Source organism: Canis lupus, chromosome 9 (genome assembly GCF_003254725.2).
Source record: "Canis lupus dingo isolate Sandy chromosome 9, ASM325472v2, whole genome shotgun sequence".
Classification (NCBI taxonomy): Eukaryota; Metazoa; Chordata; class Mammalia; order Carnivora; family Canidae; genus Canis; species Canis lupus.
Window position 1 is genome coordinate 11,352,181 of NC_064251.1, and position 23,946 is coordinate 11,376,126.

At 48.7% G+C, this 23,946-nt stretch overlaps 1 protein-coding gene across 2 annotated transcripts in view; it reads left to right on the forward strand.

Annotated features, from left to right (window-relative positions):
* The window catches only part of FAM20A (FAM20A golgi associated secretory pathway pseudokinase), a 49,137-nt gene extending 28,122 nt beyond the window's left edge, over window positions 1-21,015 (forward strand). For both annotated transcript variants that reach the window (XM_025436652.3, XM_049113958.1), the window contains 10 exons: window positions 9,583-9,767; window positions 10,490-10,540; window positions 12,446-12,524; window positions 14,942-15,034; window positions 15,999-16,114; window positions 16,622-16,802; window positions 17,817-17,926; window positions 18,325-18,406; window positions 18,905-18,964; window positions 20,381-21,015. In XM_025436652.3, coding sequence (XP_025292437.1) covers window positions 9,583-9,767; window positions 10,490-10,540; window positions 12,446-12,524; window positions 14,942-15,034; window positions 15,999-16,114; window positions 16,622-16,802; window positions 17,817-17,926; window positions 18,325-18,406; window positions 18,905-18,964; window positions 20,381-20,645 — 1,222 coding nt within the window. In that variant the 3' untranslated portion in view covers window positions 20,646-21,015. The remainder of the gene's footprint in view (window positions 1-9,582; window positions 9,768-10,489; window positions 10,541-12,445; window positions 12,525-14,941; window positions 15,035-15,998; window positions 16,115-16,621; window positions 16,803-17,816; window positions 17,927-18,324; window positions 18,407-18,904; window positions 18,965-20,380) is intronic.
* Window positions 21,016-23,946: the final 2,931 nt, after the last annotated feature.

Here is a 23,946-nt window from a genome sequence, read left to right on the forward strand (position 1 = left end):
GAACTTGTTGACTGAAGATGATTCTATTTTATTTTTTTAAAAGATTTTATTTGTTTATTCATGAGAGACCCAGGGAGAGAGTCAGAGACATAGGCAGAGGGAGAAGCAGGCTCCCTACGGAGACCCTGATGCAGGATTTGATCCCAGGACCCTGGAATCACGACCTGAGCCAAAGGCAGACACTCAACCACTGACTGTGCCACGCAGGTGCCCCTGACTGCAGATGCTTTTAAAACAAAGCTTGGCAACTACACCCTGCAGACCTGATCTGGCCCATGATCACCTGTTTTTGTAAGTAGAGCAAGTATTAGAAGGCAGCTTTACCCATTCATTTGTTTTGTCTAAGGTTCCTTTCATACCACAGTGGGAGAACTGTGCAGTTGAGACAGAGATGATCTCGGCCTGCATAGGCTAAAATATTTGCTGTCTGGTCCTTTATAGAGGCAAGCAGCTACAGCTTATATGGGTCTCCAGCTCAAAGGGCTGGAGGTTTGAATTCACTTGAAGTGGCAAGTGAAGCTACGGGTATGGATGCAATCATATCAAAGGTGGGGCTAGAGAGAGAGAGCCGGAACAGAGCCTTCAGGAATTCTAGCATTTCATGGTAAATCAAGGAAGGCTGAATGGGAAACAGATCAAGAGACCAGAAAGGTTGGAGCAAAACCTAGCAAGCTCCCTAAAATTCCAAAGACCAGAAAAACATTATTTGTGCTACTCATTCATGTTTATGTCTTGGGACATTGAATTTTTTTTTAAATATTCTTCTGGACAATCAGCATTTTAAACCACCCATCAAAAGAAATGTGCTTTCTCCAGGACTTTCAAAATGATTTTGCATTAAATTATTGGGAAGGGGCCGCCTGAGTGGCTCAGTCGGTTAAGCATCCGACTCTTGATTTTGGCTCAAGTCATGATCTTGGGGTCCTGGGATCGAGCCCCACATTGGGCTTCATGCTCAGTGTGGAGTCTGCTTGAGATTCGTTCTCTCTCTCTCTCTCTCTCTCTCTCTCCCCTTCTGATAAATAAATAAAATCTTTTAAAAATTTATTTGGAAGTTCGTTTGGCACAGTGCAACTAAAAACTATGATATATCTATAAGAGATATCCCTACTACCTATGGTAGGTCTTGGGTATGTATGATGCTGGGATGTTTAAACTCAGAGAAAGAGGGCCCATCCTCACGAATCTTTCTGCTAGTTACCCTCTCCGACTCTTGCATGTCATTCCCTCACTCCTGGGGAGTTCTTTACTTAGAAAGTTTTCTTTGGGACAATTGAGGCAAAATAATCTGGGAAAGACCAGATTCATTTTGAATTATAGACCGTCAAATCCCTGAAATATTTTGCAGCACATTAATACCAAAGATACACTTGAGCCATAGCACGTATTGGTTCTAGTTGAGAGCTTCCGACTTCTTTCAAGAATAAATGTTGAGTGCCTTCCATGTGCAAGGGGCTGTGTCGGGTTTTGGAAGGGGAACGAAGATGAACAAGACATTGTCCCTGACCTCGATGTGCTAGAAAAGAATGAGAAATGTGTCTAAATCACTATTAACTCAGAAGATGGCTAGAGCGACGGAAGAAATGGGAGCTGTATGGAGATGTGTGGGTACGAGGAAGAAAGAGCATATCCGGTGGTTGGACTGGAAAAGCTTCAGAGAGGAAGCTCCATGGAGTTTGGCCTGCAAGGCTGGGGAGGCCACATTGAGGAATGCTAGAGCGAGGGTTTGGGACTGGATTTTGTGGGCAGTGAGGACCTAGTGAGGATTTTGTAGGGAGACACACACTTGAGGCTGTGCTTGAGAGTCCCTCTGGCTGTGAGGGAGGCCAGGAGGGCAGAGGGGGGAGACCGAGTTATGAGTACCAGGGAAGAGGATATCCCAGGGTCTAGGTCAGAAGTGAAGGCCCAGCTGACGAGGCAGCAGGAATAAAAGGGAAATTTTAGAGGTCATGGAGGCAATACTACTGGTTTTAGAAATAAACTGGAGGGGAAAGGAGTCAGATGTCTGAGTTTAAGCCACTGGTAACTTTGGGACACGAGCTTGCTGCTTGGCAAGGCCGTGGCCTCACCTTCCCCTTCCGATGCTGCCCTGGCCTCTCCACTTGAGTAGCCAGCAGAGGAGAGCACTGCTGTGTGCATATTTGCATGGCCCGGTGCCAACATTATTCCAAAAGGACCTGACCCCCACCCACAGGGACTCTCTGAATATAATAGAAGCATCTAGGCCTTGTTTAGGGGCAGAGGTGGTGAATTCTGGTTTTTGTATTTCCCCCAGACAAGGAAATTTATGCACCAGGGAGGAATTTTTTTTCAGACCTGAAGCCATGAGATCAGTGATAGGGAGTGTGGGGAGTTCACCCAAGCTGCTGAGAACCTTCCAGATCTTCCCTGAGCCCTGAGTCACAGCTGTCTCCCCTCCCTACCTGACGGGCTCACAGCACCTGGCTAATTAATACCGCACCCCGGTGGCTGTGCCCTCAGGATCTCAGGAGGAACAGGGGAGGTTGGCACCTCTCCATCTGCCAGGAAGCAAAGGAGGACCCAGGCTCCCACCTAGCCAGACCTGCCTGAACACTCAAAAGATGGAACATGGCATCCCTCCCCAGTGCCTCGAAGGCACCTTGGCTAGTGCTTCGTATGCACATCAAGAGTCAAGTCACAGAGGAATTCTGAGGTCCCGGGGAAGATCCCTGACCTTGAAGATGAGCCAAAGCATGCGCATGGCGGTGTCTAATGCAACAGATGACCTAGATGTCATTTCCTTGCTCGTGGCATGTTCCAAGGACTCCACTCCAGCTTGCAAAGCCGGTTGTTTCTATTTACCCACTACAACCCTCTTTCTGAAAACGTTCTCGCTGGATCTCCAGTCGTTATGAACAGTAATAATAATAATTAAAAGCAGCAGCCATTCTTGGATGCCTTCTCTGTGGCTGGATATTACTACACTTAATTCTTTTTTTTTTAATTTTTTTTTTTACTACACTTAATTCTTAGGACACAGTGAGGTAGATGGGCAGTATGCCCATTTTCCACAACGGTAAACTGAGGCTCAGAGGGCTTAATCTACTTATTTTTAAGGCCATGCCCTGTTCTCAGTCTTCTCATTTGCGAGTTGGGCATGAGACTATGTATCCCATGTAGGCTCAACAGAGGGTACTGCGTGCATGGCAATGGCACCTAGCCCAGTCCTCAAGGTGACTCACTCTGCGGGTAAGAAGCAGAACCAGGTCTTTGTGACACAAACTCTGTGTCCTTTTTCTGTGATTGCACTGGTGATTAGCTCTTGGTCTACTTCACTGTGCCGATTAATTATTAACGCACCGTGCCTCCTGTGACACACTCACCTCATTCCAGCCAGAGGAGACTTTCGCCATTGTCGGTACTGTCACCCCAAACAGGCCTCCTCTTTTCCTTTTGTTTCTTCTTTACTTGGGAACATCAAGGAAATGTTCAGGCTGGAGATGGGGGCATTGAAGATGGTGCTTGGAGGAGTTCTGTAGCTGAAGATTTCCATCACGGTGGACCGTACGTCTTGGAAGCCTCATAAGGAAGAGATTTAAGGTTATCTCGAAAATAACCAACTAAGCAAACCAATAACTCTAACTGAGTCTGGCGGTGAAGCAAGGGTTTAATTAGGCATTGAGTAATAAAGATTATTGAGAAAGGCACTTACTACATTGTCCACGTGTAAGATAGGATTAGGGAAGTGGTTTTGTTTACAGTAAAAAAAAAAGTACTAGTACAGTAAAAAAAAATCCCTAATAATTGTGGGCATGAGGAATGAATTTGAGAGTCCTGATTGGAACCTGAGGGTTAGATGGCCAGGCCCTGTCCCTCCAGAGTGTGTCTGTGCAGCATAAGGGGGGGAACCAGACCCCATCTCCCAAAGCCGGAGCAAACATGCAACACTAGGACCAGGAACTATAGCTTTCAAAGGGCAAGTGGTGGAAATTCAACCCAAACCAGCTAGAGGAAGAGGACTTGTTCCATTCAGATGACCATGAAATTCATGCATGGCAGCTTGCATCCAGGTACTCAAACAAGATATGTATATGTACACACACACACACACACACACACACACAGACACACACATCTTTGTAACCACACAGTAGTATATATGGTTGACATACTGAGCTGCTCTTTTAGAAAACTCTTTTTGTCTTTCAGGAAAGAAAGCAGGTAAATTCTGTGTTCACCACTTTATACTTGCACACACACAATTATACTTGCGCACACACAATTATACTTGCGCACACACAGCCATAATCAGAGCACAGGCCAGTGGTGTGCTACAAAACCAGCTCTCCTTTTGGGAGGAAAAAAAAAAAACCTTGATTTGTAACATCTGCCAATTGCCATGGTGTCCAATCTCCCATCACCGCCAGTTCCAAGCTCTCCATCCAAGCCAGCTCTAGCACACCCTGCTGGTTGTCCCCAAAGGCACCCAAGCAAAGTTTCTGACAAGAAATGAATTATGCAGTAGGAAAGATACCTGATACCTTTTCTTTCCCCGTCCCCACCCTCTGTCCCCAAGGTAGAAACGCTGGCAGGCTCCCACAAGGGCAGAACAGCAGGCCAGAGAGCCATGTGTCCCCACCTAGAGGCAAATGAGAATGCCTTAAAGAGCCATTTGTCCCCGTCCAGAAGTTATACTCAATTCACCACATGTGGTTTTTTTTTTTTTTTTTTTTTCCTTTGGATGCTGCTGGAACTCATCAGCTCAGAGAGCCACTTAGGAAAACCCCACCCTCACCCCTCCCCCTGCTGCCCAAACCCAGCTCGCCAGAATGTCTCTTTTTCCTCCTAACTTGCTTTGGGCGCTGCTCTAGTTCAGGGTGACTGGCTTAGCTCGGGACTGGGCAATCTTTCCATCAGACTCCCAGGAGAGGTTAGCAGTCACTTAGCTTTAGGCCTCAAAAAGTAGGCTGGGGAAGGAGAGCCTGGCCCGACTAGTTGTTAATATAAAAATAAATGTTAATAACATAAGGAAAAGTTGGCAGGAGGCCTCAGACCTGGTCAACAATTTGTCCTTTCGCCTGATTTTCATAAAAGCAGTTTAACACCAATGGCCCCAGTCTTAAAGAATGACACCAGTGGCTCCAATCCTCCCCCGCCCCAGGCTGGACAGCCGCCACGGGCTCGCTGACTTGGGAGAGAGGTCTCAGCCGTCTTTCCCTCTTCTGCTCTTGGAGACCGAAGTCTTAAAATAAGAGTTCCCTTGCCTTGCCTTGTCTCCTCTGCACATGGACTTCCCCAGAGCTATGTGTGTCTTAAAATTACCCTGCATTGACTCAGATCGAATGCTCATCTGCTTTAACAGCACAGGGCCCTGAACACGAACGGGTTGCTATTTTGTTGTGGTTGTCACTGTTGATCTAGCTTTATTGGGGTACAATTGACAAAAGCTGTAGGTCTGTAAGGTGTACAACTTAATATTTTGATATACCTAGTATTTTCATACATCGTGAAATAATTCACCACTATTACACTAATTAACGTATCCATCCCCTTACATAGTTACCCTGTGTGTGTGTAGAGAGAACACTAAAAATCTATTTTCTTAGCATATTTCAAGCATACAATAAGGTATTGTTAACTCTACAATTAAATACACTCCTGTAGGGACACCTGGGTGGCTCAGTGGTTGAGCATCTTCCTTCAGCCCAGGGTGTGATCCTGGAGACCCAGGATCGAGGCCCCCATCAGGCTCCCTGCATGGAGCTTACTTCTCCCTCTGCCTATGTCTCTGCCTCTCTGTGTCTCTCATGAATAAATAAATAAAATCTTTTTAAAAATAGACTACTGTATATTAGATCTCCAGAATATATTCATCGTGCATAACTGAAACTTGGTACCCTTTGGCCAACAGCTACCCATTTCCCCTTCCTCTCAGCCCCTGGCAACCACCATTCTACTCTCCAGTGCTTTGAGCTGGACTATTTTAGATTCCATAGGTGAGTGAGATCATATAGTATCTGCCTTTCTGTGTGTGTCTGGCTTATTTCACGTAGCATAATGGTTCATTCACGATGAACCTGAACTCCAGGTTCAGGTTCACGATGTTGACGTGGCAGGATTTTCTTCTTTGTTAAGGCTGAATAATATTCCATTGCGTATCTGTACCACATTTTCTTTATCCATTCATCCATTGGCAGACATGTAGGTCCCTTCCATGTCTGTTGTGAATAGGACCGTAATGGACATGGGGGTGCAGGTATCTCTTCAAGGTACTGGTTTCATTTCCTTCGTATGTATACCCAGTAAGTCAATGTGTTTAAAAAGGAGATTCTGGGGGTTCCCTGGTGGCTCAGATGGTCAGCGTCTGCCTTCGGCTCAGGTCATGATCTTGGCATCCTGGGAGCTAGCGCTACATTGTGTTCCCTTCTTGGCAGGGAGATTGCTTCTCTTTCTCCCTCTGCCTCTCCCCCCTCGCTCCTGTGCTCTCTCTTTCTCTCTCTCTCTCAAATGACTGAATAAGATCTTTTAAAAATCCTTAAAAAATTAAATCTTTAAAAAAAATAAAGGAGGTTCTCACTCTGATCAAAATCTAGATTTCTAACTTCTCTTCAAAACCCAGAATAAATGATTTCCTGGGAAATGTAAGTTTCATGACAACATAGACTTTGTTTTGTACACATCCCTAGCTCCAGGATGTAGATCAGTGTCTAGCAGTCAACAAATATTTGATGAATGAATAAATGAATGAGCAATGACAAGGCATGACTACTGTTAGCTGAAACTTAATAGCAGCTGTCCCCTTTAGATGGGGAGTGTGCTCTCCCTTGCATGTTAAGTAAGTGTTTTCTCTCCAGATGAGTTCAGGGTGGAAAAATAGGCTCATATTTTTATGGACTGAATATTTATGAGGCTCCCTTCCCCCCACCACCACCACCAAATCCATATGTCAAAAGCCCTAACTTCCAATGTGATGGTATTTGGAGGTGAGGGGGTATCTTTGGAAAATAAATAGGTTTAGATGAGGTCATGAAGGTAGGGATCCATGATGGGATGACTATCCTTGTAAGAGAAGGAAGAGAGCTTCCTCTCTCTCTATGTGAGGTCCTAGTGAGAAGGTGGCCATCCACAGGCCCAGAAATAAACCCTCATCTGTAACTGAATCTGCCTACACCTTGATCTTGGGTCTCCCAGCCTGCAGAACTACAAGAAATCATGCCTATTGTTTGAGCACCCCCGGCCTGTAGTGTTGTTATGGCAGCTAGAGCAGACTAATATACATATGCTGCTGCCCAGTACTTCCCTTAGCCCCCAGAAGAAGCTGACTAGAGAAAAAATGGGAGTATGTAGCCCTAGCTGACAGCAATGAGTCTGATCAAATCCCACAGATGGGTGGAAGTGTGTTTAAGTAGGAAGTCCCAGCGCTGTACAGTTGCCTTGCCATCCCACCCCCCTCCTCCCTCCTGACCCCCTGGACTGCATTGAGGAAAGTCTTCTGAAGTGGACCTTCTTGGTGATGAGAGCAAAGCTTGTGGGGGAGCTCTGGACTGATTTTTGTCCCCCCAAGAGTCCTATATAGAGTGGGTCCTAACTCAATAAGACGGGCATCCTTATATATTTTTTACATATTTTATTTATTTATTCATGAGGGACGGGGGGGGGGGCAGAGAGAGGGAGAAGCAGGCCCCTACATAGATCCCAATATGGGACTCAATCCCAGGACCCCAGGATCATGACCTGAGTCAAAGGCAGACATTCAACCGCTGAGCCACCCAGGTGTCCCAGACAGGTGTCCTTATAAGAAGAGGAAGAGATACCAGAGAAAAGACCACATGAGGAGGCAAGAATGAAGACAGCCTTCTGCAAGCCCTAGAGGGAGGCCCCAGGAGAGACCAAACCCAGCCACACTTTGATCTCGGACTGCAGGCCCTCAGAAGTGTGAGAGGATAAATGGCTACTGTGGAAGCTCCCTGGCCAGTGGTGTTTGATGTGGGCAGCCTGGACTAAGCCAGTAGGTCAGGGTTCTTTATCCATTAGCAATGTGGACGCCGTGCCTAAAATACACAAAAGCTTTTCAAGTGCTCCAAGACCCGAACAAAGAAAATGTATTGGCTCGAAAATGAAGACTCCCAAATCAAAATAAATTCATATATAATTAAATGTTTACAAAACAATGAGTCAATGTTGACTCAGTTGTATTACTAAATACTTTTATTCTTAACAGAATTCAAAGTGATGGATTCAGAATTCAAAAATTTCAGCAAAAAAAAACCCACCCCCACCCCCACCCCATCACAGACCTCAGAGGTATGGCACCAGTTTGAAAAATATATAGGAACACCCATTCCCTGCCCCCATAATCCCACCTGCCTCCACTGCCAGCTTTACCTCACCAGACGACATCGTGCTCACTTCCTCTACCTTCTAACTGGAGGCCTCCATCTCTTCACTTAACCACCTACTTACTCAACCTGCCTCTCTGATCCTCAGATACAACTGTCCCCTGCCAGCCTCTCCTACCACTCATATTATCCCTAACCCAGGAGCACCCATGTAATACGCCATTCAATCCGAACACCATCCATTCTCTCGGATCCTGCTGAAGCCCACCTTCCTCCACAGTGGTCTCCATCTGACCACCTCATCATGTAAGCATCTTTCCCTTCTCCAAAATATTGGGGTGTTTTAGTCTGAACCACCTATCTAGCAGTCAATTTACAACTGCTTTGAATTTTGCTCTAATGATTTCATAGACATACAACTTGTCTCCTAAACTAGACTCTTAGGCCCTATCTGGCATTGGCGTTGTTTTATTACTTTCTTCCTTGACCCTGGCAGAAAAGGCTCTTGAGCGGAACAAACAGTAAGTGGCTAATGGATTCTTCTTTTCCTATATGACTTATTGCTTCATCTACTTAGATTCCAGCCCTGCTGAAGAGATCCTCATTCTCTATTCATTTCCTCCTCACCAGGGACCTTCTTTCTGTCCCCCATCTGCTTACTTCTGTAGGTCAGAAAATAGTGGGGAATATCACATATAGACTTTTTCATTGAAAAGTGCACAAAGAGATCCAGGACACCTTCCTAAGATCCCAGATTATATGAGGTCCCTAATTTTACTCTTAACCATCTCATATTTGTCATGGTTTGTAGTTAGGTATTTGTGTATTTGTGTGTGGCATTGTGTAACCAGGGTGCCTGTTGCACTCACTGGATTATAAGCCCTCTGAGGGCCAGGAAGGCATGTGCCTTTTTGCCCCCCCATGGTATCCTAAACTCAGCATAAAGCCACATACAAAGGAGATGCTTCCCTACTGTTGTTGAATGAATGAAAGAATGAGTAGAGTCCAGACAACGCACTTTGACAAGTCTTTGCATTTCTTTTTTTTTTTTAAGATTTTATTTATTCATGAGAGACACACAGAGAGAGGCAGAGGCATAGGCAGAGGGAGAAGCAGGCTCCCTGCGGGGAGCCTGATACAGGACTCGAACCCAGGACCCTGGGATCACGGCCTGAGCTGAAGGCAGATGCTCAACCACTGAGCCACCCAGGCGCCCCATGTCTTTGCATTTCTTATAGCCCTGACTGAAACAAAACAAAGCAAACTTTCCCTGCTCTTGCAGACGACACAAGATGTACAAAGAGCAGCTCAACCTCACCTCCCTGGACGCTCCCCTGCAGCTCCGACAGGAGGCCAGCTGGGTCCAGTTCCACCTGGGGATCAGCCGCCGTGGGCTGTACTCCCGATCCAGTCCTGTCGTCAGCCAACTCCTCCAGGACATGAGGCGCTTTCCTACCATCAGTGCTGGTGAGATGCACAGGCTCAGGCGGGATGCATTGACCTTCTCCCGGGGAGGCTGCATAAACCAATTCAGACTGGGCTGTAGCGTAAAATGTTAAAGGGTTGGCTCTGACACTTGATAGGATAAGAAAAAGAAAAACATAGACATTGATCTTTTCCCCTTTGCATGAGATGTTACCATTTTAATTTCATCACGACCCCATCAGAGAGCTGTAAGAAAAAGTGTTTCTGAACACTTAAAGAATGGGGGTTGCTACCATTGACTGAGCGCTTCTTTGGAACCTGACAACCCTCTTTCATACAGAGACGAGACAACGTGGACATTATCATGGCCATGTTACAGGTGGGGAAACTGAGACTCAGAGAGGTGAAGCAACTTGGCCAAAGACACAGCGGTGGTGCTGGGATTCAAACATAGTCCCCCTGCCCCAGGTCTGTGCTCTCAAGTGCTCTAACAATCTAGTCCCCAACAGGGACCAATCTAGCATCAGTCACTCACCGCTGCAGGGGCATCCACTGAAGGGCCAGAGGATGTAGGGCCTGGGATGGAGCAGGATGGAGGCCGCAGGCAGTTGGGGCCCCAAGCCATCCCCCGTTGAATGGGCAAGGGTCCCCCGCTTCCTCACCACCTCCCACTCTGTGGTCTAAACCAGAGTCAAGGGCCCTGGGTGATGGGCTCTCCCAGGAGCAAGGCTGGGCGTTCTCACGGCCTTTCTCTTCCTTTCCAGATTACAGTCAGGACGAGAAGGCTTTGCTCGGGGCATGTGACTGTACCCAGAGTAAGTGGCCCAGCCCTGTGTCTGTCCTATCCCCTCATCGCCACCACCCGGGGAACCGCAGGGCCTGACAGCAACGGGAGGGGCCCACCGTCCATCCCGTGGGGGTCCTGGCTGGAAGTTGAAGGAGCGAGACTCTCTCTGCCTTATCTCTGAGACCTCAACATGCTCTCCACCCACCCACCCACACCAAAGAAAAAGCGCTCAGGAGGGGCTGTAACTAGGGCCCCGCTGGAGAGTGCATGGTCCTGTGCGGCCATCTGCACCATTAACATCATCGGAGGGCTTATTAGGAATGCAAAATCTCAGTCCCTGCTCTGGTTTTCCGAACCAGAATCTGGATTTTAACCAAATCCTCAAGGGGTTAGAGTACATTCATCGGTTTAAGAAGCAGTTGTCCTGGACAGTAGTTGTTTTTTTATTTTATTTTATTTTTTTTTATTTTATTTTATTTTATTTTATTTACTTTACTTTACTTTACTTTATTTTATTTTATTTTATTTTATTTTATTTTTTTTATTTTTATTTTTATTTTTATTTATTCATGAGACACACAGGGAGAGAGGCACAGACATAGGCAGAGAGAGAAACAGCTCCCTGCGGGGAGCCCGATGCGGGACTCGATCCCAGGATCCCCGGGATCATGAAGGCAGACGCTCAACCACCGAGCCACCCAGGCGCCCCTGGACAGTAGTTCTTAAGCTGGCCACACACTAGAGTTCGCTGGAGAGCTCTAAAAAGTACTGAGGACTGCCCTTTACCTCAGAGGGTCTCGGTTCAGTGGCACAAGGTGAGGTCCAGGCATCAGAACTGCAAAGCCCTCCAGGTGATTCTAATGGAGCCAAAATTGAGACCCACCAGGGCAAGTGATGAACAGACTCAAAAAGACAGACCTGAGATATAGTAGCTCCCAGGGGGCTATGAATTGGACATGGTGGTCCCTGGACACCAAGCTCCCTGGCCCGGTAATGAGTAACCTCATCTCTTTGCTTCAATATATTGAACACATAGAAATTCTCATCTGTGTCGTGACATGTTAAAGGTTCAAAGGAAAGGTTTTAGGGCCCGGGGCTTCCCTTTGCTTTAGTTCAGTACTGCCTGCTAGTTGCCATCATATAGAACACAAAGGTAAGTAAGACGTTGTCCCAACACTTTGCCCGGTCCTAGCAAGGCCAGGACAGGGCAAAGCGGGTGAAGTACCCAGAACACAACATATCAGAAGACAGTACTGACCGCAGGGTGAGGTAGGTGCGCCCAGGTGTCTTATCCATCAAAACCCTGTCCCGGCCCAGGTATACAGTCCTAAATAGAAAGACGTCGAGGGGCACCTGGGTGGCTCAGTGGTTGAGCGTCTGCCTTCGGCTCAGGGCATGATCCCAGGGTTCTGGTTCGAGCCCCACGTCGGGCTCCCTGCCCAGCAGGAGGCTCCTTCTCCCTCTGCCTCTGACCTTGCTCATGCTCTCTCTCTCTCTTTCTTAAATAAATAAATAAAATATAAAAGAGAGAGAGATGGAGATAAATTAGTCCAACGGGATGTAACAGGTGGCATAATCAGAACCCATCGGGGTGCCACAGAAGCACACAGGGAAGACTCCAGTTCTTCTTAGGAAAACATTCTGCGGGGTTTTCAGTGAGTGTCTATCTCGGGGAAACTGCATCACTTCCCCCTTTCCCAGGAGAGCAGACAAAGCATTGTTTTGAGCCCCCCAGACACACTCTCCAAGGCCTGACATGCTAGACTTACCCTGGCGGCTTCAAAAGCAAATGCTGGTCTCTGGGGTCTTATTACATAAGAGCAGAAAGAAGAAATCTAGTGGGTTTTTTTTTTTTTTTTGAGTGAACACAGGTTACAAGCCCTGAGGTCATAGGCCCAGAAACAGCGTTAACTCTCCCTTCTCCCCCTCACAGTCGTGAAACCCAGTGGGGTCCACCTTAAGCTGGTTCTGAGGTTCTCAGACTTCGGGAAGGCCATGTTCAAACCCATGAGGTAAGTGACCGTCTTCCTCACCTCCACGTCCAGCTGCGGCAGCCGTAAGGGAGTTTTTGACCAAAAATTAGTAAATGTGGACAGTTTGGGGAGGGGATCTCATCTGATATTGAAGCATATAAAATGCTGGGGAGAAAAAGTTGTGTTCCTTTTAAAAGGGAGTGATCACGGGACGCCCGGGTGGCTCAGTGGTTGAGCATCTGCCTCTGGCTTAGGTCGTGATCCCCGGGGTCCTGGGATCCAGTCCCTGCATGGAGCCTGCTTCTCCTTCTGCCAGTGTCTCTGCTTCTCTCTCTGTGTCTCTCAGGAATAAATAAAATCTTTTTTAAAAAAATAAAAGGGAGCGATCGCAGTGAGCATGCGTGGCTGGTTTAGCCAAGGCTCGAGAAGCAGGCAGGTGGTTCTTTGGTGCACCTGTCAGGTGAACACAGAGCCACCACGTTTGGGCATTACAGGGTTTTTAGGGATTGTTATGGTCAGTCATGGGGGTTAGTGTAGACTCCTAAGTGAGCCCTGGTTAAAGAGAGGAGGCAAAGGGAACATGATGTAGAAACAGGAGACATCAAAGGGAAGCATAAAAACAATGATAAATCTGCAAATCCACCACCCAGCATCAGATCCGTGAGTTGCATTCTCTGAGAATTCTTATCTGGCACATTAGGATGGCTGTGATTTCTCTAAAACTTAAAGCTCATTATACAGCAGGAGAGCCTTGCTTTCCCTTTCCGTACGTGGGGAGGAAAAGCACTCACACTGGCCGTGTTTTATATGCAGGAAAGCACAGGAAGTACCAGCCTACAGCCTCTCCTCTCCCCCCATCACTTACAAACTACAGGCAAAGACTGTTCAAATGAACCAGCTTTCCTCCTGAATAGAATGCAAACTCTCCAACATTGGGTCATAAAAGCCATTTTGTCTATTCTTATGCCATAACGTAAACTGTAATCCGCATTTGTATACAATTTAGTCCAAAGCCAAAAAGCATCATTTTAAGACGTATTTCTCGGAAAGGCATGCATTTTTTTCGATAGGTAATTGAAAGCAAAAAAAAAACATTTGTCCCATGTTAAAAAGGGAAAGTAGAAATTTATCTTTGGATAATATAAATATGACCATAATTAAAGATTGCATTTTTCGTGTAATATATATATATAATACAGGCACCGAGGAATACATCAACGCTTGCCAAAGCCTGAGAGGCACTGATGTAAAAATGGTTTTCAAATTTAAAATCACATCCAGACTTGCCATCCAGAAACAGGGAAATGATGTTTTAGAAAATTCTAAAAGGTGTCGGGGAGACTGCGTATTCTTATGGAGGGAATTCAGGAATTAATATTTGGAGAGGGGGACCCCTGTCTGCTCCCTGGTGCCTAGACATCCAGCGGCGCCGCTAGTGAGAAGGTGGGGGGCATGCCTCAGCCCAGGGACCTGTCCTTGAAATGAGGATGCACCCTGTAAAACAGAACACCTGCTTGTAGCAGCCCTTCACCGTGGTCTCCAGGACTTGTGTTTTTTGGCCAAGTGCACATCACTATGTCTTTCGATCGCTGGAGCTGTGTATTTACAGCTTTCTGCAAAATTATGTGTATTTACATTTGAATTGCTTCTGCAGCCCTCATGCAGTCCCACGCGGCGGATTATAAAAATCATCACAGATCATCACTCTTCCGTGTGTATTAGCAGCAAGGCAAAGTCAACCTCGGGGCCAGAGGCCACGCTGCCCGGAATGATCGGGAGGCAGCTCTCTGTACATACGTACCTGGCCGGCCCATCACACTCGGGCAGGCCTGCTGCTTTTCAGGAATCCATTAGAGATTTTTAAATGTATAAAATCAGTCTCCTCTACACCAGCCTCCCTCAAGCCTCTGGCTGGGCTCCCTCTCAGGATTCCGCTGAGGTTTCTCTGAGGGGACAAGCTCATTTATTACCCCGTCACCCTAAGACCTGGACCTTTTCTGGTCTTCAAATGTCAGTTGCATTAAACCGCATCCCTAGGACACTCTTCCTTTTAGAAGAGCCCAGCCTCCTACCCCACCTCTAACTCTTGACATCTGGGTCTGTGCTACCTCTGGCTGGCTGGCCAGTCCCTCTCTTCTGCTTATACCTGCCGAAGAATGTCTATATTTCTTCCTAACTCAACTAATTTTAAAAGTATCAGCTGCTGGCACCAAAGTGGCTCAGGCAGGAGACTTGGTACGGGGTGTGCCTGCAGGACAAGGTCCTGCAAGAAGCCCGTGAGTCTTCTCCCAGCCAAGGGGGCCGGGGGCTGTCCCTGGCATGTCTTTCCATCATGCACGTGTACATTAAGAGCGCGAAAGCCTGCTTTCTCTTCCCTCCGGTCATGCTTCTCAGCTCTCTCCTCAGGCTCCTCATGAAGTCTGAGTCCAGGGCGTTGATTCCTCCCTTCCTTCCAGACAGCAGCGAGATGAAGAGACCCCCGAGGACTTCTTCTACTTCATTGACTTTCAGAGACACAACGCCGAGATCGCAGCTTTCCACCTGGACAGGTAGGGTTGGGCCCCCGCAAGGACGGACCACCACAGGGCCGCTGGGCAGACCTCAGGTGGGGCCTCCCTGGCACTTCTTCCTTCTGGCACCCTGTCTTCCTCTCTTCCTCGTGAACTTCAGTGGCGCCTTTGAACTCAACACATTTCCCATTTAACCCCACGTCTGAACAACACGAGGCCTCTAAGGTGATGAAATGAATGACCTAGAAAGAGAACCAACCCTGCCAGGCTGCTCAGGCTGCTGCCTTGGACCTGACCTTGCTCTTTGCTCTAGTCTTTTGATTGGAAATGGGAAGAATGCATCCACTCCCATGTATCCCAGGAGTCTTAAGGTTGTGATATGAAAAGGTTGAGGGCAGCCCGGGTGGCTCAGCGGTTTAGGGCCCCCTTCAGCCCAGGGTGTGATCCTGGAGACCCAGGATCGAGTCCCACATCGGGCTCCCTGCATGGAGCCTGCTTCTCCCTCTGCCTGTGTCTCTGCCTTTCTCTCTGTTTCTCTCATGAATAAATAAATAAAACCTATAAAAAAAAGAAAGAAAAGGTTGAAAGCACACTGCTGAACTTCCTCCCCTCCATTGTGCCTGTCGTGGCTCCTCTAGGTGTGTTTTATGGGCTGGCAGTCGGGGCCTGGGAGCTTTTCAGAAATCCGGGATCTCGGGCTCCCCCTGGACCCACTGAATCTGAGCCTGCGTGTGAGCGAGATCCCAGGTCACACATATGCCCAACTGAAGTATGGAAAGCTCTGACCTAGAACACAGGTGGTGGGAAGGCGTGCCCAGGAGGCTTGCTAGAATAAGGATTCCTTCTCCACCCCTCCTCCGGCCTCTTTAGATACAGGTTGGCCCCGGGCGCGGTCGGCTCAGTACTGGCCGGGCTGGGTACGGTCAGGAATGCCATTTCCAATGGGCCACCCTCCGACCCCCTGACTAGTCCTCAGACATGAACAGGGCTTTCTCTCCTGCAGGATTCTGGACTTCCGCCGGGTGCCACCCACAGTGGGGAGGCTAGTCAATGTCACCAAGGAAATCCTGGAAGTCACCAAGAATGAAATCCTGCAGAGCGTTTTCTTCGTCTCTCCAGGTAGAGAACTGGCCAGAGCAATGTGCTGGGGTGAAGAGCATGGCCTGAGCTCCCGCCCTCATTGGGATGGCTATAGGCTGCCCTCAGGCCCTCCCACCCCAGCCCACCTGAGCATCACCCCAGGTGAACTGGGGGTGGGAAAGGTAGTCTGTGAGATGCCAAGTGGCCTGTGTGCACGGGAACTGCCCTGCCAGCCTCCTGGAACCAGATGTCACCTGTTCAAGCAAAGAGCATTCTAGTCACCTGGATGGGATGCAGTGGGGCTGGGTCCCGCACTTTCTCCGCCCTGAGACATCTGAAAAATTGGTACCCAGGATGCTCGGTTTAGGAGCGTTCATGAGCCCCGACGCCGGGGAAAGCAATAGTTTCCTCTTTGGCCTCTTCCCTGGCTGAGCGTTGAGGCTTTCCCTTCCCTCCTGGAGGATTCGGGGGGCGGGGGTGGGGGCAGGAACATGGCATTGCCTCCTTCTCTTAGGCCTCCTCTCTCTCTCCTCCCGCACCCTCCAGCCAGCAACGTGTGCTTCTTTGCCAAGTGCCCATATATGTGCAAGACTGAATATGCCGTCTGTGGCAACCCGCACCTGCTGGAGGGCTCCCTGTCCGCCTTCCTGCCGTCCCTCAACCTGGCCCCCAGGCTGTCTGTGCCCAACCCCTGGATCCGCTCCTACTCGCTGGCAGGAAAAGAAGAGTGAGTGGGCCCCCTGGCCGTGATGCCGTCCCTTGCGCGGGGCTGCAGTCCCTGCACCAAGGCCTTGCAGCCAGCCTGGCTCTCGGATCCCCAAACCCCAGTCATTTCCTGATCTCGTCCGGATCCTGGGGCCAGCTGTGCCTGTTCTCCCCCCTTTAGTTGGGGTACTCAGTCACGAAGAGCCTCTTATGTGCGAGGGGGTACGGAACTGAGAGACACAGGCTCTTCCCTCCAGAAGCTCCCAGTCCTGGGCGGGGGGCGTCAGACCAGTAGCCAGATTATGAAAACACAGTGGCTCCCTTGCTGTAATCCGGAGAAGCACATGCAGAGCCGGAAGGAGCAACACCTGCTCCACCTGCTCCACCTGAGTAAGCCCCGGAAAGCCAAGCCCCAGAGGTGTTCCCCCCACCCCAGGCCCCCCGGGGCCAAGCGCACCCCCTGGCACATGGTAGTACTTGGTTTCTATCAGCTGAATGAATGAATGGGAAGAGAAGTGAACAGGGAAGGGTCCCTGGAGGACACGACAGATCCTAGGGGACCCGCGAAGGCTGAGCCCGAGCCCAGTAGATGGAGGGACAAGGGGGCATCCTAGCAGCCGGAGCTTGGGAGAGAGAATGGGGGCCTTGAAGGGAAGGGGGGCTCTGAATGGTCCAGGAGAACTAGGGGGCCAGGTCCAGGGGGCTCAGTGACAGGAGCTGCAGAGAAGCAGGTGAGGGACAGGTGGCCTCCTGCCTCACCGCCTCCCCTCCGGCCCACGGTAACCCAGCCCAGCAGAATGGATGCTCAGGACCCAGAACCTTCTTCTCCCCCACGTGGAGTCTGCAGCCTGCCACGTGTCTTTGCCCCGGGGCCCCCCATGTACCCAGCTACCTACAGCCTGCAGGCCAGGAGCTGCCGGGAGCCCGGGCTGGGGTGAGGGAGCCGGGACTTGGGGGGCGAGGGCAGGTGTGAGGAGGGCCCCCAACACCTCGCCATCTTGGCTCTTCCAGCCCCAGGACTTCTTCTCCCCCTCAGGTGGGAGGTCAATCCGCTTTACTGCGACACCGTCAAACAGATCTACCCGTACAACAGCAGCAACCGCCTCCTCAACATCATTGACATGGCCATCTTCGACTTCCTGATAGGTAGGTCCCCGCTGGGGCACTTGGTGGCCCTGGCCCCGGCTGTTGGGCTGGGATTCGCCGTGACCTTGGGCAACGAGGCAGAGCCTGGACTCTGAGGCCCGAGGAACCTCGCACGACCCACGGCCTCCAAGTGCCAGAGGCCCCAGAGGACAGAGGTGAACGTGCTCCCCTGGTCAGAGGGCACCTCACTCAAGGCTGGCCCCCAGGACCCAGGTTTCCACCAGGTGAAAACCGTCCACACGAGGGTCTGTTTGTTCCGTTGGCTTCCTTCTCCCTCTGCACCGTCGCTGATAACCGTGGGAAGCGTGGGGCCCTGGGTTCAGATTCCTGACAACTGCGAACAGGCCTCCGTGCCCAGGGAGGACGCAGACGTCCGAAGCATCCGCCCTCCTTTACAGGAAATATGGACCGGCACCATTATGAGATGTTCACCAAATTCGGGGATGATGGGTTCCTCATCCACCTTGACAACGCCAGAGGGTAAGCGTCCCAACACGGCTCTCCCGGCCGTAGCTGCTCAGGACAACCCCGAGGCCCCCCGAGAATGAGGCCCTTGCATGGTCACCTTCCCTGTGTCCTGGCCCGACTTGGTCCAGTTCCTCTTTCTCCTGATCTTTGCTAAGTAACGCTGGATTCTCCTCCAACCCGAGAGCATCCTGGTGAGACAGACTGATGTTTCCCACATTTCTTTACTCAGTGCTTCAGTCTGGGGGGCAGAGCGCATGGCCCATCCTCAGTGTCTGGCCCCCTGTAGTTAGGGAATGAATGAATGAGTGAATGAAGGAAGGAAGAAGGAATGATGCTGGCACAGAGGCTCTTGGGAGCTGATGGACAAGGAGGGGGCTGGAGAGGCAGCTTCCATGGCCCCTGGCACTTTACCCCGCGCTGTGAGTCCAAACAAGGCTGAGGGAGAGGAGACTGGAAACCATTAGGAGGGAAGTGCTGCAGGCCACCCTGAACGCCCATGTCCCCTTCCAGGTTTGGACGACACTCCCAGGACGAACTCTCCATCCTGTCCCCGCTGTCCCAGTGCTGCAGGTGAGCCTCCAGCTCCAGGGCAGGTGGCAAGGTGACTCTCCATCCCCCCACAGCCGAGCTCAGAAGGTCTCAGTGTTCACTGGGCTAGGACCCCCAGTGGGTAGGGGAGCAGGAATGACCTCATTTCTTGTCCACTGACAGAATTTTCCCCGGCAACCCCCATCTCTCCCATCTGTCAGCAGAGGATGAATGAGGACTTTTTTAAACCCTTCAGTCGCCAACTTTAATCTCGAACCCACTCAGAGAAGAGCTCACCCTTACAGAGCCTGATAGTCTTTGACACGACTAATCAGATTCCCTGCTTCGCTCAGCACTTAACATAAGCTCGTAAATATTACTACTTGCTCACCATCTAAGTAAAATCCTGATTAAAGCCCCATAAACTGGGGACGCCTGGCTGGCTCAGTCGATAGAGCATAAGACTCTTGATCTCAGCGTCGTGGATTCAAGCTTCACGTTGAGTATAGAGATTACTTAAGAATAAAATCTTTAGGGCCACCTGGGTGGCTCAGTCAGTTGAGCATCCAGCTCTTGGTTTTGGCTCAGGTCCTAATCTTGGGGTCATGGGATCAAGTCCCAGGTCTGGCTCTGCACTCAGCACAGAGTCTGCTTAAGACTCTTCCTCTCTCTGCCCCTCTCCCCTCAAAAGAAATAAAACTAATCTTTAAAAAAAATTTTTTTAATGAAAAAAAATCTTTTAAAAAGTCCCACAAATTCGTGTCAGATTGAAAGGAAGTCCTTTGACCTTTGGCCACCATTCGCTAGAGAATGTCTAACCCACTTCCATACCTCTCGAAGTCAGGCTTGTGAAATGGCCCGCCTGCTCCGAGCTAACTAGAAATACGTGCTGCGTGCCTAGCAAAACCACCTCATTTATTTCTAGCTGGAAAACTGAGCAAAGCAGGTTCTTTTTCCACTTTTCGGCTCATTTAAACGTGCCTCCCTCCATCCCTCCCTCTCCTCCTGAGTAGGACAGGCAGTGGTTATTGATGACAAGTCAGACAATTAAGCGGCTTACACATCTGAGTGCAAGTCAAGATTCTCACATAAAATGAAATCAAAATCCTCAAGTCGAGATTGGTTCCACCCCATTTCCATCCAATAGTCTGATACAGAGAAATATTATAAAGTTGGCAAGAAAACAGCTTAGAGGTGGAGGGTATCTATGGCTTTTGAGATGGCAAATATCTTCATCATTTCACCTACCAGAAACTTCTCTCAGCGGCTTTAAATCTCAAGATGTTGTGAACAGGTCACTTATTTCCTTTTCCCCAGTTTTCATTCACATGTGCTTGAGGAAACACTGGGGGAGAGAAGGCTCCCAGAACAGCTACGACAGCTGTTTGTGGGGAAAGTTGAGGCAAGCCTTTTCTCTTCACATTTACTTACTTGCCTCCTCTGACTCTCTCCTTCCAGGATAAAGAAGAAAACGCTTTTGCACCTGCAGCTGCTGGCCCAGGCCGACTACAGACTCAGTGACGTGATGCGGGAATCTTTGCTAGAAGACCAGCTCAGCCCAGTCCTCACAGAGCCCCACCTCCTGGCCCTGGACCGGAGACTCCAAATCATCCTACAGACAGTGGAGGGGTGTGTGGAGGTCCATGGAGAACAGAGTGTCATAGCCCTTGACTCAGCAGAACAGTCAGCCCTGGACTCTAGCCAGGCTAACTTGACAAGCTAAGGGCTGGATGAAGCCAGATTTCGGGAACTGTACCTGGAGCCAGCAGTGGACTCTTGGGGGTGGACCACTGCTTCCTTGCGTCCCTGTCCATGCTGGCGGTGCTGGGTCATGAGCTCTGGAAGAGGCAGGGCACTGGGATGATTCCACAAGAAAAAAAGAAGAGGGACCCACTCAACTTTCTTCCTTGGTGTGTGGCTTCTCTAGTGGAACTCCCTCTTTCCCAAAAAGCACTGCTTCATCAAGGCCACAGACCATCCATCTCCTGAGCCCACCGGGCAATCTGGATATGAGTTGGGCTTGGAAGGATTGGAAGCCTTGTCCCAGAAAAAGAGTAGAACAAATAAAATTAAAGGACACCAATGGACACCTAGCTGACCTCCAGATCCTTATTATATCTACAAGGATCATTTCTGATCCAGATAAAACATCTGGCATCTCACGAGGAGACAAAAAAAATATCTAAAAATGGTTAGCTCTCAAGCTGGTTCAAAGTAGACTTCACACTTTCTATGTATGTCCCAGTCACCGTGGCCCAAACTGAATATAGTAATCCCTTACTGATCGGTCCCAAAGCAAGCTCTCAAAAATGTTATTATGAGGGATAAAAAATAACATAGGGATTTGCTCAGAATATCTCAAAGGGGATGTTTTCAATCTGAAGAGTATTTAAGTATCAACCAAAATAACATCAAGTATGTCAAATTTAGCCTCCAGCAACAATAGAAGGAGTTGTAATGAAGGGAAAACCAGGGTAGTCTGGTTGTACAAGTAGAAGATGGAAGAGCATAGGAAGGAGCCTAGCAGGTGCATGAGCCTGGACTCAGGCAGGAGAGAAGCCAAGACCTACCAGAGCCCACCCACCACAATCCTCTTTCCCATAAGGTCCCAGAACAGTAGTCACCCACCGGCCTCCAAGAGAAGCAGGAGGCTCTGAGGTCCGACACCCTAGATGCCCCACCCCTGAGTTGCATTATCAAAAAACGACTAAATCAAGTTGACTTTTTAAGATTCTATTTATTTGATTGAGAGTGAACAAGCACGAGCAACGGCAGAGGGAGAGGGAGCAGACTCCCCACCGAGCAGGGAGGCCTACGCGGGGCTTCATCCCAGGACCCCGAGATCATGATCTGAGCTGAAAGCAGACGCTTCACTGACTGAGCGCCCCCTCACAGGTGCCCCTCAAGTTTCGAAGCCGCTCTTAAAAATGGCTGTGTTAGGGATCCCATCCCCTCAGCCTTCTCCCTACTGACTTGCCAACATCTGAGACGCCTTCCATAGGAGGCTTGGTTTCTTTTTTTGTAATTCATGTCTGAAAACCCAAATGATAGGAATGTATTCACACTATAGAGCAATTAGTCAGTCAACAAGTAAAAATGGCTGATATCAGCACATCCACTTCTCTGAGAAAGGCCAGAGGCTCAATTCTACAAGTGTGTCTGTGTGTGTGTGTGTGTGTGTGTGTGTGTGTGTGTGTGTGTAGGGGGGATGTTGAACGAAGCTGTCGGTGGGTACCAGGTCCGGCACCGTAGAGGTCGTCCAAGCCCTGACAGGACAAGTTAACACGGGTCTTTCTGACCCACCGGGTACCCCACATCACTGCTGCATTACCTCGGACCCTATGTCTCCATGACAGTAACATCAGAGCCACTCACTGAGCTCTTCCCACACAGAGAATCCCTTACCTCCAAGGTACACAGAAAAAAAAAAAAAAAAAAAACTATCTCACAAAATCATAAAATATAATGATTTAAACCTACTCCCAAGTGTTCTTTTCATAATACAAAAACCTGAGAGTACTTCAATGCGTGAAGTTATGTTTATGTAAAAAAAAAAAAAAAAAATCAACCCTTTAGTAGAACCTTCACCCCAGAGGCTTCCATCACTTGTGGGCTCTACTGTTGCTCAGGGCTTCCCACTTCACGAACTGTCTCCTACTTTAGGTGGAGGGACCAGATAATTGCACACAGAGGAATGGCAGAAAAATATTTAGGCAAAGACACTCAAAGAACAGCACTTGAATGGTCTGGCATATCAAACTGTAGAGCCTAAGGAAGGTAAGCCACAGCTCCATCCCAAACCCAGCCACGTCTAGGACAGTGCGCTGGTTTTCAAATGGCCTACAATAAAAATTGTGGTGTATTTTAAAAGGGTTAATAGCATGGAGTTTGATCACAGTATGTAAAGTACCAAGTTACCTAATTTATTACTTCAACACCCCATTATTTTTCACTAATGCAAAGATTAAGACTCTATCATTTGTTTAAAAAAATACCAGAAAACAAGACTCCTTTCTTAGAATGGTCAGCTTCTCCCAACATGTCCTTTTTCGTTGACTTACCATAACACAAAAATTCTCCTGTCACTCTGTAACAACCGTTCACTTTACTACTGACAATGTAGTAGTAACAATGAAAAGTGTACAGTACGTAAATTGGTAGGGAGAGGGGTTTGAAGGAATTTGTTTTTGCCTACCCAAAAGCCAGGACAATCTGAGTTTGAAGACTGTTAAATGTAGTTGGTCCTCTTATTTGGGGTAATTTTATAGTCTATGAAGTCACCATGGACATCAAATTAGTGGAGACTGAACCATTTGCTCCTAGAGGAAATAAAGGGTTTAGATTCCCGTGAAGCTCTAGTTACAATTCTGTAAACAAATCAATACACAATCCTGTCTTACGTGTTAAGGTGTGTTAAAGACACCATATTACGTATCATTGTTTTACCGTAAGTTCAGGGCGGCCCAGCACATAACCCAGGCCTTAAAGAAGCTAGTTAAAACACCTGTTTGCTCTACAAGACACACGATCACAGCCTCCTTGGCCTTAGGAACACTACCCGGCACTTTATCCCTACACTTGGGGGCCATAGTAAATACCAACATCACCAGCAGAAAGCACAAAAAAATGCCAGAGCAGCACTAGATAGACCATGAGCTGGGCATCTGATGGCAGCAGGAGAGCCAGAACCACAAAGCAGGCAAAGCTGTCAAAGTCAGCTAGGCACACATGCTTTGGGAGAATCAAAAGTCTCTGCTGCTCCGCTCGTGTCTGAGAATGACGGGGGAAGTGCTCTGAGTACTGACTGGGGGGTTACTAATACCTTTAAGCAGGTAGGCAAATCCACAGAATTCGCAAATAAAACCAGGACTAAGCCGAACTCCTTGGACATGAACTGAGATGATAAAACCAGTGCTCTCCATCTAGTGGTGACTTTGGGAATCACAAAGCTACGTAAGCTAAATTGGCAGAACGTGTACAAAATGAAAAAACTACACTCATTAGTGGTTTGAGTTTTAGGTGGA